Source organism: Schistocerca gregaria, chromosome 2 (genome assembly GCF_023897955.1).
Source record: "Schistocerca gregaria isolate iqSchGreg1 chromosome 2, iqSchGreg1.2, whole genome shotgun sequence".
NCBI classification, from domain to species: domain Eukaryota; kingdom Metazoa; phylum Arthropoda; class Insecta; order Orthoptera; family Acrididae; genus Schistocerca; species Schistocerca gregaria.
The window spans coordinates 475855256-475873688 of NC_064921.1; the positions used below are offsets into that span (position 1 = coordinate 475855256).

An 18433-nucleotide genomic window follows, 5' to 3' on the forward strand; every position below is an offset into this window, starting at 1 on the left:
TGGATCAGGTGAAATGGACAGAGGAGAAGCTGTTGAGGAATAAGGGTACAGTATCTTATATTTGCTTCGAAATTGTAAAGATCATCAATGATCCTTAAGCACTCAAGTGATTTAGAACCTTGGGTGGCTAGGAAGGATTTGGTCATCTCTGAAGGAGGACACTTTCTGCAAGCTTAATAATTTTTTCAATTTTGTATGAGTGCCTTTCTATACTTTAACTATATGGTGTTTGGTTAATATTGCTCCTTCCATTCCTTGTATTCCATACAGGATTTTTCCAGTAAAGTATTAATTTTAATTTGGACTTAATAATGTAAATAGTAGAAAGATCAGTCTACTGTTTTCTCCAGACCAATTAACTAGTATAAGTAGCATATTTAATTAAGGAGAGGCTCATGTGAAATGTCTCTGTGAAAATTCTTTGAACAACTGCAGCAAGATACTGTGTTTACTGTGATGACTGATGTAAATGTGAACTGTATTCTGTGCCACTCTCAATCATTTTTGTTTGGTGACTTTTAGAGCAAGTACTCATTCCTGGTCAATGTTTCTAAATACATTACTCCAACATCAATATAATGTAGCCAACAAATCCTGCCACTGGATTGTTGTTGGCTTCAACAGCTCACCTAATTTAGGCATTACTTGTGCGGCAAAGTTAAGACGCGTACCTCAATAATATGATTTCTTGTTTAATTAATGTGTGAAAAAGTGAAACCAAAATTGTGGTGTTGCTTTCATTATTAAGTAAACACAATTCATTAAGATTTTCAGGTTCATGAATACAAACTTGTGTGCTACCAAACAGGCAATGAAGAAGAGACAACAGAAGTTAGGTTGGTTATCTTACAAGACGGCATAGTGATAGACAGAACTTGTATTCTTAGGAATGATAGTTCAAATCCTCATATGACTAGCCAGAATTAGAAAACACCTGCTTCTCTAAAATGCTTAAGTTGAATGCTGGAATGTTTTTATTGAAAGGCCAAGGTCAATTTTCATTCAAATTCTTCCCTGGTCTGAGCTTGTTCCCTGCTCTAATGACTTCATCCTTAAAAAATTCTAAACTCTAATTTCCCTTCCTTTTCCTTCATAATTTACAAGTGGGTTATTCAAAATCAGTGTTTTGGAGGATTTTTGTATTTTTTCTCATTCCACAAGCATGGTATTTCATTGGCTCAACACAGTCATACATAAAATAAATATCCTTGAAGATGAAAATCAAATATAAGATTTACACAGTTATGGTACAACTCATTTTATTAAGGTTTGCAGCTGGTGGATGCTGTCCAAAATTAAGAACAGCCAGCTTAGTTTTTGGAGTTCTGTTAGCAGGTGCTCAAATATCAAAATCAATATTCATCATCATAACTGGTAATGAAATACGGTTCCACCAATTTGATTGAAATACAAACTGGTAGTCAGGTACCACGAGAAATCACAAAGGTAGGTCTGTGTGGGACTTTGTCCCACACAATACAGCTGCTCGTCTGGCATCTAAGATCCAAACATCTCTTGAGGGGTCTCAAATCCAGGCACCACACTTTCCAGTTCTGGTTCCAGCTAATTTACTTTTCTTTGTGAAAGTGGTATAACCCAGCTATAGACATGATTTTGAGATACTGAAAGCAAATGTGTCTGTCTTGAAACTGTACTGAAACGAACTTCAATGTTGGTGGTACTTTACTGGAGGTTATAACATTAAGAATGCTGAAACAATGTTCCACAACAACTGCAAGTAACACGTGTTCTCACGTGAGGCCATTTGACTAAATATTTAACTTAGGAGCTGTAAAAGAAACATTAGCATATCTCTTCTTTTGCACATGTGTATTAAATTTTTTAAGACATGTTATGCAACTTTACCTTAGTATGGATTTGTGGAATGTAAATATATCTACCTATCAATCTATCTTATATATGTTCAACAATATAAGGGAAAAGATAGATTGCTACTGAACATTAAGATGACATGTTGAGCTGCAGATAGGCGCAATGAAAAAACTGTTACACATTTAGCTGTTTGGTCAATGCCTTCTTCCGGAAAGGAAACACACACACACACACACACACACACACACACACACACACACACACACACACATTATTCATACCAGCAAGCAAACCTCATGTGCATGTGTCTGCCATCTCCAACAGCTCGGACTGGATTACAACTGTCACGTTGAATGGAAGCAGCAATCTGGAGGTGTGGGGAAGGGACAGCAGGGTATGGATGGGGGGAGTGAGGACTGCTGCCTGGCAAATTGTGCAGGGACTAGAAAGAGGCATGACAAGACTGCCACCAGGTGCAGCACTGGTAGGCTCTGGGGTGGGGAGGGGGGAGGGAGCAGAAAAGGAGAGAAGCAGGAAAGAGGAAAGATGCTTGGGCACATGGACAGAATTAGGCACACAAAGTGGGTGAGGGGGCATAAATAGGGAGGAGATGATAGAGAGAGGGGCAGAAACTGTTGGGTGGAGGGTGTGGGGACAGTAGGTTACCTTAGATTCAGGCTGGGAGTGGAGAATGTGTTTTAAGCATAACTCCCACTTGTGCAGTTCAGAAAAGCTGGTGTGCCTCAGGGTGGTCTACTTTTCTGTAGGGCACAGTTTGGTAGTGGCCATTTAGCCTGGTGGTCAGCTGGATGGCAGTCAAACCAATATAAAAAGTTGTGCAATGGCTGCAGCAAAGCTTGTATACGACATGGCTGCTATCACAGGTGGCCAGCCTCTGATCGTGTATGATAAGCCTGTGACAGGACTGCAATAGGAGTGCTGGGTGTGTGGATTGGGCAGGTCTTGAACCTGGGTATTTCACAGGAATGTAATCCCTGTGGCAAGGGATTGGGACTGTGAGTAGTGATGGACCAGGATGTTGTGGAGGTTGTGTGGGTGATGGAACACCACTTTAGGAGGGGCAAGAAGGACTTGGGTAGGATGTCCCTCACTGCAGGGCATGAGGATAGATAATCAAAGCCCAGATGAAGGATGTGGTTAAGTTGTTCCTGTCTAAGGTGATATTCGATGATCAAGAGGGCTTTGTATCTGGTTCTTGGGGACAGTGGGAGGATTGGGGGAGCTTGGGGAAATGGTGCGAGAGATCTGTTTGCAGACTAGGTCTGGGGGGTAGCACCTGTCTGTGAAGGCCCTTGTGAGACCCTCAGCATACTGAGCAAGGGAATTCTTGTTACTGCAGATATGCTGTCCCCACATTGCCAGGCTGTATCAGAGGTATTTTTTGGTGTGGAGGGGATGACAGTTTTCAAAATGCAGGTACTGTTGGTGGAGGAGAGGGTCAAAGTCCAGGAAGACGGCACACTGGGTTGAGCAAGACCAAGTAAAGTGGATGGGAGAGAAGGTGTTGAGGTTGTGAAGGAATGAGGATAGGGTGTCTTGGCACTTAGTCCAGATCACAAAGTTATCATCAATGAACATAAACCAGATTAGGGGTTTGGCGGTGGTGGTGGTGGTGGTGGTGGTGGTGGTGGTGGTTGTTGTTTGGATGTTTAAGGGGGACTAAACAGCTAAGGTCATCAGTCCCCCATATTTTGGGAGGCAAAGGTGATCTCTTCTAGATGGCCCATAATCAGGTTGGTATAGGAGAGTGTCATGTAGTTGCCCATGGCTGTATCATGGATTTGTTTTTATACCTTCCCTTCAGAGGAGAAGTAGTTGTGAGTTAGAATAAAGTTAGTAATGTGTTTGAGGAATGAGGTACTGGTTTTGGAGTCTGAAGGACGGTGGGAAAGGCGGTGTTCAATAGTGGGAAGACCACTGGCACAAAGGATGTTGGTGTATATGGAAATGGCATCAGTAGTGAAGAGTAGGGATTCAGGAGGTAAAGGGGGGGAATGTAGAGTGAGGATTGTGGAGAGCTGGTGAAAGGAGTGGTTGATATCTTTGATGTGGGAGTCTAAATTATGGACTATTGGTTAGAGGTGTTAGTCAATGAGAGGTGAGATTCTTTCAGTGGGGGTACAATAACCAGCTACAATGGGACATCCAGGATTGTTGGTATTGTGGATTTTGGGTATCATATAGAAAGTGGATGTGCAGGGTGTCATAGGGGTCAAGAGGGAAATGGATTCAAGTGAGAGGTTCTGGGAAAATGGTGGAGCTCTGCAAAAAATTTGTCAGAAATCAGGCAAATAAGTTAAGCTACTCTGATGGTGAGAGGAAGTGGACAAGATTTTTGGAAAATTCTTGTTTCCAGTGGTTGCACTCAAAACAAGTGTGAGGAAGTAATGTCACAATGTTTGGAAATGTTGGAGGAAAGTCATTTTTATCAAATTTTATCTTTGCAGTTACTTCAGTTGTATAGAGACATGCCAGCCATTACTTGAGGTTGAGAGGATCAATTTTGATTGCTAATGTCTTATCATATTTATCTAAATAGCTTAATTCTTGTACACAGGTAACTCATACTAAAGATGTCAGACTCTAAAAGTAAATGTAGACATTAGTGTTGAGTATTTAAAGGTTGGTTTCATTCCTCACTGTCAGACAAATGATTACCTATGTGCCTTTTAACCAACAAAGCGTGAAGCAGTGACACTACGAGAGCTTCCAAGCTGGAGGATCATCTGAAGTGTCACCTTGACAAGAAAGGTAATGGCCTGAAATGCTTTCAAGTACTTAAAGAAAAGCTGCAAAATAGCCCCACAGTGGACAGTACGTTCACTTCAATTTCAGAAAAAAGATGGTGATGGTCTGCAAGTGCCTTACATCATCTTGCTACTTATCACTAAATCTGAAAATTCACATACCATCCTACACAAACCTGCTCATGATGTACTCAAAAGACGTGTTAACGAAATGAATTTCAATACTCAAAACATCTTGCATAATTATTTGCAAAAGACATTCTCTCCACACAAATGGATGAGTCAACATTATCTTGTAATGAATATCCATCCATATTCTTGTGTGCGCGCACTCAAGTGTATACCTGTCCTTTTTTCCCCCCCTAAGATAAGACTTTCCACTCCCGGGATTGGAATGACTCCTTACCCTCTCTCTTAAAACCCACATCCTTTCATCTTTCCCTCTCCTTCCCTCTTTCCTGATGAAGCAACCGTGGGTTGTGAAAGCTCGAAATTTTGTGTGTGTGTGTTTGTAAGTTTTTTTTATTGTGCTTATCTACCAGCACTTTCCCGCTTGGTAAGTCATGGAATCTTTGTTTTTAATATATAAAACCAAAGATGATGTGACTTACTAAATGAAAGTGCTGGCAGGTTTTCTTTCGTCTTTCCCTCTCCTTCCCTCTTTCCTGAAGAAGCAACCGTTGGTTGTGAAAGCTAGAAATTTTGTGTGTGTGTTTGTGTGTTATTTTATTGTGCCTGTCTACCGGCACTTTTCCGCTTGGTAAGTAAACAAAGATTCCAAGACTTACCAAGCAGTAAAGCGCCGGTAGATAGGCACAATAAATAAAACACACAAACACACACACAGAATTTCGAGCTTTCACAACCGGCAGCTGCTTCGTCAGGAAAGAGGGAAGGAAAAGGAAAGATGAAAGGATGTGGGTTTTGAGGGAGAGGGTAAGGAGTCATTCCAATCCCGGGAGCGGAAAGACTTACCTTAGGGGGAAAAAAGGACAGGTATACACTCGCACACCCGCACGCACCCACACACACACACACACACACACACACACACACACACACACACACTTATATACACATACACAGTGACAAGCAGACATTTGTAAACGCAAAGAGTTTGCGCAGAGATGTCAGTCAAGTTGGAAGTACAGAGGCAAAGATGTTGTTGAAAGACAGGTGAGGTATGAGCGGCGGCAACTTGAAATTAGCGGAGGTTGAGGCTTGGCAGATAACGAGAAGAGAGGATATATTGAAGGACAAGTTCCCATCTCCGGAGTTCGGATAGGTTGGTGTTGGTGGGAAGTATCCAGATAACCCGGACGGTGTAACACTGTGCCAAGATGTGATGGCCTTGCACCAAGGCATGTTTAGCCACAGGGTGATCCTCATTACCAACAAACACTGTCTGCCTGTGTCCATTCATGCGAATGAACAGTTTGTTGCTGGTCATTCCCACATAGAAAGCTTCACAGTGTAGGCAGGTCAGTTGGTAAATCACATGGGTGCTTTCACACGTGGCTCCGCCTTTGATCGTGTACACCTTTCCGGGTTACAGGACTGGAGCAGGTGGTGGTGGGAGGGTGCGTGGGACAGGTTTTACACTGGGGGGCGGTTACAAGGGTAGGAGCCAGAGGGTAGGGAAGGTGGTTTGGGGATTTCATAGGGATGAACTAAGAGGTTACGAAGGTTAGGTGGCCGGCGTAAAGACACTCTTGGTGGAGTGGGGAGGATTTCATGAAGGATGGATCTCATTTCAGGACAGGATTTGAGGAAGTCGTATCCCTGCTGGAGAGCCACATTCAGAGTCTGATCCAGTCCCGGAAAGTATCCTGTCACAAGTGGGGCACTTTTGGGGTGGTTCTGTGGGAGGTTCTGGATTTGAGGGGATGAGGAAGTGGCTCTGGTTATTTGCTGCTGTACCAGGTAAGGAGGGTAGTTGCGGGATGCGAAAGCTATGGAAATTGAGGGCAACCAGGAAACTGGACACAATCATACATCTGTAAAAGGAAACAATATGTATCAATAGAAAACTCGTACTACTTACAAACCAAATCCACTAAATACAGAGTGCCGTACAGTTTGATAAATGGGACATTATAGTTTAATCTTTTCATAAATGGTACAGGTGTTGAAGAGAAAGAGAAGAAAATGTGTACTTAACACTGACTAAAATGTGGAACAACTTGACAGAAGTTGCAAAGTATGCATCACCATGGCTCATGGGGGAAAAAAAATTTGTATGCAGTGTTCAGAAACAAATAAGAACTGAAAGAGGTAAGAGTCCACAACATTCTTAGGTATTACAGTAGATAATGAGCTGAAATGGAAACAGCATATTAATTCTGCCTGTACGAAACTCATAATGCAGCAGCAGTTATAATACGCATAGAAAGAACTCCTGTGCACAAAATACCATGGATTTTTTGAATCGTTTCTGCAATATGGATTGACAGTGTTGGGAAACACAAACATTCCAGAAACAAAACGGTCAAAATCATTCTAAGGACTTCTGTAGCATGCAGAAATTGCTTTAAAAAATCTATAGGCACCTTCACTTTTACGCCTTTGTACATATGTAAATTGATTATGTGCACACAAAAGATAGTTCAGAGTGGATTACAATACTAGTGTACATATCTGCAACACAGAAGAAGAACGATGTACAATACATATCCTACCACCTGACAATGCTTGATAATGAATCATACTGACTCAGGTATCAAATTACTAAGAAGTTTGCTTAAGAACCTGCATGACAGTTTACATGACACTGACTTTCCAAAGAAACTTAAAAGACTACCTGGTGGATAGGGAATTTTACAGTACTGAAGAGTACATATCAAATTAAATTTGTATGTTTCATTCTTTATAATCAATGATGATGTATAGTGCAATCAAAACGGCTGCCTCCTTAGGTAATAAGTAACGATAAATGGTTTTTGCTTTTGACATGTCCTATATTATGCGTGTATTTAATGTATACAATGTAATCCTATACAATCAAGTAAAATTCATTTCAATTCAATCACACAGCAGTCATTCATCCTGCTAGGCCCCGATTTGTGAGTATCTGGCAAACAAGAATTTCTCAATATACATTTATAGAGTCCTGAAAATAACACTGATTTTTCAAATGGCAGTGCACATTAGTGGATTAGACAGTTAGTTATTGTTGCATGTTCCATGAATAGCTGGATGATTGATCATGATGATGTGGAACAAGTTTTATATTCACATCACACATTAATTTGTACACGGTTGCATACTGAAGACTTCTAAGGTTTTTTAATTTTTTTTATTACAAAACGAAAAAAGATCTACAGATGTGAGTTAGTAATTCCTATTCACCACTTTTTACACATTACAGTAATAGAAATTCTTCCACGGAATAGAAGGAATTGTCAAGGATAAACTTTCTCAGTTTGTTTTCAAATTTTAATTCTGAAATGCATTTTTTTCCAATTTGAATTTTCATCAGTATGGACCCCTAACAATTCTGAAGTTTCCATCCTATTTATTATCTCCTCACCATGTGTTACACTTATCACTGGTGCAGTACCCCTAAATGTACAGAGCTGAATAAGTTGTGTCTTTTACAAACTGAGGATGAGACCCTTCACAGAAAACCAGTCAACAATACTTTTAAGAACTCTGTTTACAATTTCTTCTGTTGTTGTACGTATGCTTGGATTGATTACAATACCAGTGTCATCTTCATAAGAACTATTTCTACTTCTTGTACATCAGATGGAAGATCATTTACATATATGAGGAACAGTGCTGAGCCTAAGATTCAACTTTGGCGAACCCTACAAGATTTCTCCCCAGTCAGAATTATGTCTCTGGATTATATTGCCTGAATTAATGAGTACAACTTTCTGCATTCTTTTGGTTCGATATGATATTATCCTTTGGGTGGCTATACCATCAATCACATAAAACGTCAATTTATCTAAGAGAACACCATCGTTCTCAATTTCTCATACACCTTAGAAATGTCACAGAAAATACCAATCACCACTATTTTATTATTTAATGCTTCTAAAATCTGGAAAGTCAGCATTCTCAGTAGAGGAGCCCTTCTCAAGCCCAAGCTGTGGTTTGCTAAAGACACTACTGTTGCTAAGATGAGATACTATCCTACAGTACACCATCATCTCAAAAATTTTGGAGATTGATGTCAGCAGTGAGTAAGTTGGTATGATGAAGTTTGCAGGTTGAAGTCCTGGTGGATGCTACCTATTCTTTTTTAATCTTTATCGAAAAGACTGATCATTAACCATATCCAGTAATGAGTTGTAATATATTTTTTATTTCTAATTTTTGTTATGTCATTTTAATCACCATGTAAGTTTTTTTATTCGCTCTCATTTTTCAATTCCTTTTGTTCTTTTTCCATTTGGCATCTTTGTCCATGTTATTTTAATTATTTTTATTTATTTGTCATAGTATTTAAATGTTAAAAAAATACTGATTCAACAGTTAAAAAAAATCTTTTTTGTATCATGATGTACATTTCTTTGAATCGTAATTATCACACAAACAGTTACAAACTCTCCTTACATCATGGACAAAGAAATTCAGATAAAGATTTAAACAAAAGAGTGTTTTACAAATAAAACAAAATTCAAGCAAAATGAGTAATAGAAATAACAATTGCAATAATAGGGGCAAAAATATAAAATGATGAACAGGAAGACATTAAATCAAAGTAAATACACAAAAATAAGCAAAATCGCATGAACAAAAATTCAGAGTGAAAACTGAATCAAGGGAAAATTGAGAGGAAGTAAAGTTAATACAATGACTAACATTATGCTTCAAAACACTACAAATAAAGAAATTATATTTACCCAATTAATCAAATAAAAATGCCATTTTGATAAAGATGTAAAAAGAAAGAAAAATACCTGGCAAGCTATCATACTCAAACCTACTACCCACAGTAAGTTAACCACTACACTATGGTGGTCTTATGAGAGACAGACACAGAGAGAGAGAGAGAGAGAGAGAGAGAGAGAGAGAGAGAGAGAAGCAATAAGGAGCCTGACATCAAGTAGGAGGCAGGAGTACTACAGGCCTTTATTATTCAAAAAACTGGAAGTAGTAACTGTTTATGGTCACTGTGCCTCCTTCATGTTACTGAAGATCTACATCCCTTCAGTAGGAGGCACGAGATACATGACCACAACACCTGTAACAAAGTGATTATAAATGTACCAATCTATTGGCTGTCCAAAACAGGAGACTGCTTTCCAACAATTGCCCTGAGAATGTTTAGACTGCTACCAATGGAAGTGCATGTCTTGCCACACGAGAGATTCAAAAACAAAGTTCCAAGAGACTTAAAAGTCTGACCACTATCCTCCATCCAGGAATTTTTTTCTTTGAAGAAAGTGGTTGGATTTACTGAACTTGAACTAAAATTGCAAACCTGTCAAAGAACTAAAATGCCAACAGCAGATGAAATGTCTTATTATAAAATACTTAATCTGTGGAAATTTGTTGTAATGTTAAATATTATTCGTATAGTAACATATTAGTTTGATGCAGTTTATCCAGCCAGTGAATGTCACAGATTTTGTAATAAAAATGATGATAAGCCACATAATGGTTTAACAAAGGTAGACACACCTCTGGTGATGTGTTCTTTTAACTAATACACATGGAGCTGAACTTGGATAATATCATGAAGTAGTAGCTATGTCTTCATTTGGTTATGACAGATGAGATGAGAAGAGAGGTATTTCATTCTGTTTGCAATATTTCCACTATACACCTCTTCTTATAATTTTTAACCTACACTACTTCCCAAGCAATCTAACCTACCCTTGATGGCTTAAAACAAGTTTTAACACCAATATGTTATTTCTCCTGGTTTTCATTTGTTCACTTTACAAAGTAAAAAACCTAACTTTAGATTAAAATGCCTAAAGACACTCAACTATCTTTATTCCACACAGTAACCAGTGACTTTAGGTTACAGTTATTAACATTTTTTATCTTCATCACAGCTGAACTGTCTTTCCTACAAGCTATTTCAATTTTCCAGAATGAGATTTTCACTCTGCAGCGGAGTGTGCGCTGATATGAAACTTCCTGGCAGATTAAAACTGTGTGCCCAACCGAGACTCGAAATCGGGACCTTTGCCTTTCGCGGGCAAGTGCTCTACCAACTGAGTTACCGAAGCACGACTCACGCCCAGTACTCACAGCTTTACTTCTGCCAGTACCTCGTCTCCTACCTTCCAAAATTTTTTATTTCAATTTTGTTTTCCCTAACTGCAAATTTTTCTTCGTGATAACACAAACCTTTCACAACTGCTCTGTAACTTTCAAACAAAAACTGCACATATCAATGCAAAACAAAATACTGATTAATATAAATGCCATTTACCAAAAATATTTTTAAAGTTTGTTTGACATGATTTTAGCCTCTGAGCCATTGAACATATCAAAGATCATCCAGAATAACATTATCTGTGTTATTTCATCAATCACTGGTACATAACTGGCAAAAATTGGCAATTACATCATTCATTTAAATGAACTTATGTTTATACTCATGAAATTTCACATAGTGAAAGTTTCTGCTGGCAGTACACATAATTAAATGTATTAAATCAAACTAAAGGACCAAATATCTTGACTTCAGAGATACATACAAATAGCCTTGCTAACAAAAGTTACAGATGCATATCTACTTTTCTTGAATTCAGATCATTACAAGAGAGGGACCCTAAATAGTACACAGTTACTGTGAGGAAACTTCTAAAGAAACAGAGACTATGACACAATAGGTGTAAAACAAAGCTTAGGACAGCAGAGACAGAGAGATACTCAACGAAACACTTTTGGCTGTCAAGAGAACAATGTGTGAAGCCTTCTGTTAAGTGATCTTTCACAAAATGCAAAGAAATGCTGGTCATATGTAAAGCATTTAGTGGCACCAAAGTTATTGTCCAGTCTCTAGTGAAAAAACAGGAATTGAAAATGAGGGTAGCAAAGCAAAAACTGAAAAGATGACTCCATTTTAAAATGTTCCTTTACAAAAGAAAACCCCAGAGAATTGCCCCAATTTAGTCCTTGTCCCACTCAAAATATGAATGAAATAAGTATTAGTGTCAGGATGTTGAGAAACAGGTGAAATCACCAAAATTGAAAAACGCTCGAGGGCCCGATGGAATCCCTGTCAGATTCTATACTGAATTTGCAGCTGAGTTAGCCCCTCTTTTAACTTGAATTTATCGCAGATCCCTCTAATAAAAACCCATGTCCAGTTGATGGAAGAAAGCATAGGTAACACCGGTCTACAAGAAGGAAGTAGAAGTGATCTATAAAACTACCGTCCAATATCACTGACACTGATTTGTCGTAGAACCTTAGCACATATTTAAGGCTCAAATATAATGAGGTATTTCGAACAAAATAACTTCCTCTATGCCTATCAGCATGGATCCTGGAAACATCGAGCACATGAAAGCCAACACGCACTTTTCTCACAACATCCTGAAAGCCATGAATCAAGGCGGTAATTAGGACAAAGCATTTCTCGATTTCCTACACTTATTGTCAAACACTCAATCATATGGAGTATCAACTTAAATTTGTGACTGGACTGGAGAGTTTTTGGTAAAGAGAACACAACATGTTATCTTGGATGGAGCGTTATCATCAAATGTAGAAGTGACTTCAGGTGTGCCCCAGAGAAATGTGTTGGCACTCTTGCTGTTCATGTTGTATATTAATGATCTTGCAGACAATATTAATAGTGACATCAGACTTTCTGCAATTATCTATAATGAAGTACAGTCTGAAAGAAGCTGCATAAATATTTAGTCAGATCTTGATAAGATTTCAAAGTGGTGCTAAGTTTGGCAACTTGATTTAAATGTTCAGAAATGTAAAATTGTGCACTAGACAAAATGAAAAAAATGTAGTATCCTGTGACTATAATATCAATGAATCACAGTTGGAATTGGCCAACTCATAGAAATATCTGGGTGTAACACGTTGTAAGGATATGGAATGGAATGATCATACGCTCAATTGTGAGTAAGGCAGATGGTGGACTTCGGTTTATTGGTAGAGTACAGGGGAAGTACAATCAGGCTACAATGGAGATTTCTTACAAATCACTCATGTGACCTGTACCAAATAGGACTGACGGGGGATATTGAACATGTACAGAGAAGTGCAGCACGAATGGTCACAAGTCTGTCTGACCACAGGAGAGTGTTACAGTGATATGGAAAAAAATGAATTGGCATACTCTTGAAGACAGACATAAACTATCCCGTAAAAGTCTACTAATAAAAGTTTCAAGCACTGGCTTCAAATGATGACTCTAGGAATATACTACAAACCCCTACATACTGTTCACTTAGCAATTGTGAGGACAATATTAGAATAATTATAGTAAGCATAGAGGCATTCAATCAATCATTCATCCTGCACTCCATATGAGGATGGAACAGGAAGGAACCCTAATAAACTGGTATAACAGGATGTACCCTGCCATGTGCTTTGTAGTGGTTTTCAGTGTATGGATGCAGATGTAGGTCAAAAAGTCACCCCAAGTCAGAATTACATTAACGGTTTTATAATGCCAATTAGTGAAACTGTACTTCAATGTAACTAACTAGTTTCAGAAAGTCGCAAGAACAACTGGGAACAACAGACAATACTAAAACCATTCTATTGCTCTTACCTCTGTTGTCTATTAACCTTGTCAAACCCCACTACTTCCAGAAATCTAGCATTGATTTCCTTTTGTAAGAGTTCCAATCCTTTCCTGTCAATTCCAGCAGTTTCATCTCCTTTCACTTCTCCGTACCGTTCCCTGATTGCTTCAGGGCAACTGACTCCAAAGTTAGCTTTGGCTGGGCGGATGAAGGATCCTGACTGAGGAAACCTTTTTTTTAAAAGAAAGAATTTCTGTTACTGGCTTGTTGTACAACAGTTCAGAAAATTATTTTTGTAAACACAGGTGAGAATGACAAATACAATTAATGATTAGAGACATCATACTGTGGCACATATGTCCAATCATTAAATTATTAATACATAAATACAACATTCTGCATTTAAATATACCCACAATATTATGCTTGACTCTATAATACCTACTGAACAATCCCACAGCAATAACAATTAACATGCAAGTTGTGGGTTGTAGGTAAGAAATCCAACCACCACCAGGCTACATCAGGTACACATCAGAAATGTTCAGAAGACATTTTGATACATTACGTATGTTACATCAACTGAACAAATTAAGAAAAGCAACTCCAAAAATCCAACAATTTTCACAAAATTTTCACAGCTTAAACACTGAGTGCATAGCACACTATTGGTTTATTTAACAGTAGCAATAGTGTTATAGTAAGTGACGTTAAGGAATCTCTATCTACAATAATCTAACAAGCCTTAAGTCCCCGCATTCATGATTCAATGCCAACTGTCTGATGCATAATGCGAAAAAAAACTACATTCAATTCGCGAAAATGAATCAAAACCAAGATTTCCAAGTGTTACTGGACAGAAATGAGTTAAAAAGGGTACAACTTAAAGAGACGTATGTCGATTAAGACTAAAATTGGAAAGACCATTGTGACACAATTTCATAGTCAACTACTGATTATTTAGCATGGTTGATCACAAACACTAGCAACGAAGTCTCTGAGCAAAAGCTATATTGACAACATGTAATTTCAATAATTTTATACGTAAGATGTGTTGATATTAGAAATGAAATTGTATTTCAAATGCAGCTTTGCGGGCAAAGCTGTGTGGCAAAGTTAACTTTCTAGCAACTGAAGTGCACAAATCTGAGGACAGGATAGCTGCGGTAAAAATCTCTTTAAATGATGACACTAATGCTATAAGAAAGAAGTACTTTTGAAAAGTGCAACACTGAACAGAAATTCAAAGAAGTTCATGATCCCCTTGAATCAAAGGACCACAAATTTAAATCAAAACTTGCAACATCTGAGTCAAATTTAGAGACACACAATTTCGGTTGGTGACAGTATTCAAGCCCAAACGGTTAATGTACTTAATAAAGTTGAGGCCATAAGTAATTTTGTAGTACAAAGTACAACTAATTTAAAAAGAACAGAAACTGAAACCAAGCAAACCTAGAAAACATTGATGTTAGAGTAAAGAATCTGCAGGAAGTTTGTTTTGCAAGGCGTTTTCACAATAATGTTATATGGGGCAATGTGAAAGTGAAATGTTCCAGGGAAAGAAAAATATTATGCTCTAGATTTTACTCAACATTGCAGCAATAATTTTGTACCTTGCATGACAGACACCCAAGACTTTTAGAGGGAGATGTGGTAAAACAGACTAACTAAAGAAAATTTAAAAAAATTAAGCTATCAGTATTTGAAAGAAGTTTTCTTTACTGTTTATGGTCTGAAGCGAAATGGATTTAAATCCAGAATGAGATCTTGAATGGATTAACCTATTTGGAAGAAAAAGGTAGCAAGAAGGAATTGTGTAAAAATTGGTTAAAGAAACCTGTCGCTTTAAGTCTTAACTGAAACTGCCACTCTGTGAAGGTGTGTTCCCAAGAGCTTTCAGTGGGTTCGAATGCATCTGCTAATTCAATGGAACTCTTTTTTTACTACCTCCAAAAGTTGGATGGGACCTTTAACTGCAGTTAACCAACATCTGGGCAGTTCGCATCCAAATAGGAATTTCACATACGAAGAGAAGGTAATGGATTTTGGAGGGAGGGAGGCATCAAAATAGATAACAATGCAATAGAAGCTGAAAAAAAATAATTTAAATGAAACTCTATAACAGGTAACATATGTAAGGTCAATATGATTCTTTGGTTAGGTAAGCGTATTTTGGTAACTGTTCTGTTATTACTTTTGCAAGTATTATTGTAATTTTATGTCTTTTGTTATCTGTATGTGTATTACTGAAAGTATAATTTAAGTACATGTACTGTTGCTGAGTGTCATTTTTTTCTAATAAAATATCTCTACTGAAACATATCTTTAATTTTGCTCTATACCTCAGTCATTCAGTTCAGTGGCAGAATTTTATATGCTGGTGTTAATATTAGCTCACTACCTCCCATGATTGTAAGACATGCATTTAATTTTTGTAGGTTACTATGTGAAAGCCACTGCATGGTCAACCTGCAATCCATTGAAGAGAAGTAACATGTGGCAGATATGGGACACAGGCTAAGACCATGAGATGTGAAACACATGTATGGACACTTGCTAAGACCAAGTGATGTGAAAATCCACTGCATGAACTGATTATACATCATGGGAGTCGATACAGTAAAAACATTTTTTTATAATTTTTCTCAATTAAATAAATTTCTTTTAGTTATAGTGAAAAAAGTTTGTGTGTGTTACTCCAGTGTATCTTCCTCAAATTATTGTGCGTTCTTATACTGAAGTGATATCATGTTTCATACAGCAGGCCCTAAACTTTAATATAATGCTGACAGTAACATGTTTTTGTATTTCACTTCCCATTTTTTTTTTTGCAAAGTGTTACTTAAGTAACTTGCTTATGGAAACATGGACACACGTTTAGTTTAGAGTATGTATACTTCATTTAAACAATATAAAATCCAGGATGGAATGTTACAATTTTATGAAAAGGGAAGTTGCTACTCACCATATAGCAGAGATTCCAAGTTGCATTTAGGCACAAAAGAAAGACTGTCACAAAGCTTTCGGCCAGGAGGCCTTAATCAAAAATTGGCAACAGAGAACACACACACACACACACACACACACACACACACACACACACACACACTTGCAGTCTCAGACTACTGAAACTACACTGCAAGCAGCAGCACCAGTGCATGATGGGAGTGGTAACTGGGTGGGGGTAAGGAGGAGGCTGGGGTGGGGAGAGAGAGAGGGATAGCAGGGTGCCGGTGGTGGACAGTGCAGTGCTGCTCGGGAACGCACAGGGATAAAGTGGATAAAGATCAGGGCAGCTAATAGAGAGTAGGGCAGCTATGTGCAGTTGGAGGGTTAGACTGTGGGCTAGACATGGTGACTGCAGACCAACTGCAATTGTCGCAGTTATAATAATAATAATAATAATAATAATAATAATAATAATAACTGTATTTTTCCCCTTGGTTTTCCCAAATTGTTAAGATGCATGCTCAGATGGTTCTATTGATAAGACCTTGGCCGACTTCCTAGCCTAACATCGCCTAATTCTATACAATTTTATATAAGATGTTCGATACATCCTAAACTGTTGTGCAAAATGGGCAAATCACATACTCCTAGACAAACAAATAAATAATAAAATCTAATAAATTGGTGATCATCTCATCACCACTCATCTTGATGTGAATCTGCCAGTATAAACCTCCATGACAATATAAATAAATGAATACAGGCAGCAAAACCAAAATCAACATGTAATGAAAATTTTGGCTTAATCGCAGTCTGGGATGTTCAAAGTCAACCGTTAATAGCTCCAGAATAATTAGTCAACACCAAAACTGGAATCAAAGAATGGAAAATCCAGGATGAAATGTTTCTAATGTCTTGGCTTTTTTTGGTTGCTTGCTCTTGTCTTAACCTACAAACATAAAAGGAAATGTAGTCAAAATGTAAACGAATACTGATCTCCTATCACTGAAAAGCGGGCTAAATATATGTCAAGCAAAATGGGCCCTTGACAAGGATCTACTACATAATGGTTGTTACTGACTCCTGAATGGTAGGTTATGTGTAATTTGTAACAGTACTGTGTGAAAGACTGTAATCATGTTCGGCAAGGTAGTTTGTGTGTATACCGTTATGAATGTTTTTCAAAAAGAAAGAGAGAGAATGCTGATACTTACTTTTGAATAGCAGTATGAGATTACAGAAAAGATCTTATCCACAGAATAGATTATAATCTCACGCCCTTCCTCAAGAGAGACGTGATATTTAATTCAGGACACAGATGCACCATGGATAATCAGGAATTTTGAACTATTTGTACACAACCACCTTTTTTCTCTTTCTGGACAAATTCTGTTAATGACATTTTCTTTTTCCCAACACCAAGATTCATATCGGCACTTCATGTTAGAGTTAGAATGCACTAATATGTTTACAATTCTCAGCTACAGAGGCAGCAAACAGCAACAAGTAGCCAGAGAAGGTGCAGAATAGTATTAGAGGACATGGAAGCATGAAATTAACAAATTATATGATTTACTACTTGAGAAAATTCAATATCCTTTGCTTTCAACATTTACAATGAACTGAGTATGATAATGTCCCCACTTGACATCTAGGTTGTTGTGACAGTCTGAGCTGTAGCATAGCCCAAGTTGTAAGTTTGGTTGGAAGGTGACAATTTGGTAGCAAGTTGACAAAGTCAACGAATGTGAATACAAAATGTAGGTTCTGGTAACAGATTTATTTAAAATGCAGCAGGAGGAGGCGATGGGGGTTACATGAAATCTGAGCTACTGGTATTTAAACTTGTGTTTGGGTTCTAGGTATCAATGGCTTTGTATGTGGTATACAGGGCAACTGAAATGTGCAGTACCACATTTTGGAGTTGCATGTGTTGGGTTTTTGGCATCAAAGGCTTCATTTAAGCTATATAGGCCAAGTGAAATTTGCGATACTGCATTTCTGAGATGGCTGTGTTGATTTTTTTGGTACTGAGGGTTCTGTTTGAGCTATATAGCTCTAGTGAAAAGTATGATTACTGTGGTTTTCATGTTTGTAGAATGTATCGTATCTTGAGAAATTTTGGTGTAGAGTTTTGTGGATAATATTTGTTTTGGCACTGTGCTGTTTTTCATATAGATTTATATTTAGATTGCC

The 18433-nt window shown here is 37.9% G+C and overlaps 1 protein-coding gene across 1 annotated transcript in view; it reads right to left on the reverse strand.

Annotated features, from left to right (window-relative positions):
• LOC126335845 (tubulin-specific chaperone E) overlaps positions 1–18433 on the reverse strand; it is a 64288-nt gene that overhangs the window by 34010 nt on the left and 11845 nt on the right. Inside the window, 1 exon segment of the mRNA XM_049999315.1 lies at positions 13312–13515. Coding sequence (XP_049855272.1) covers positions 13312–13515 — 204 coding nt within the window.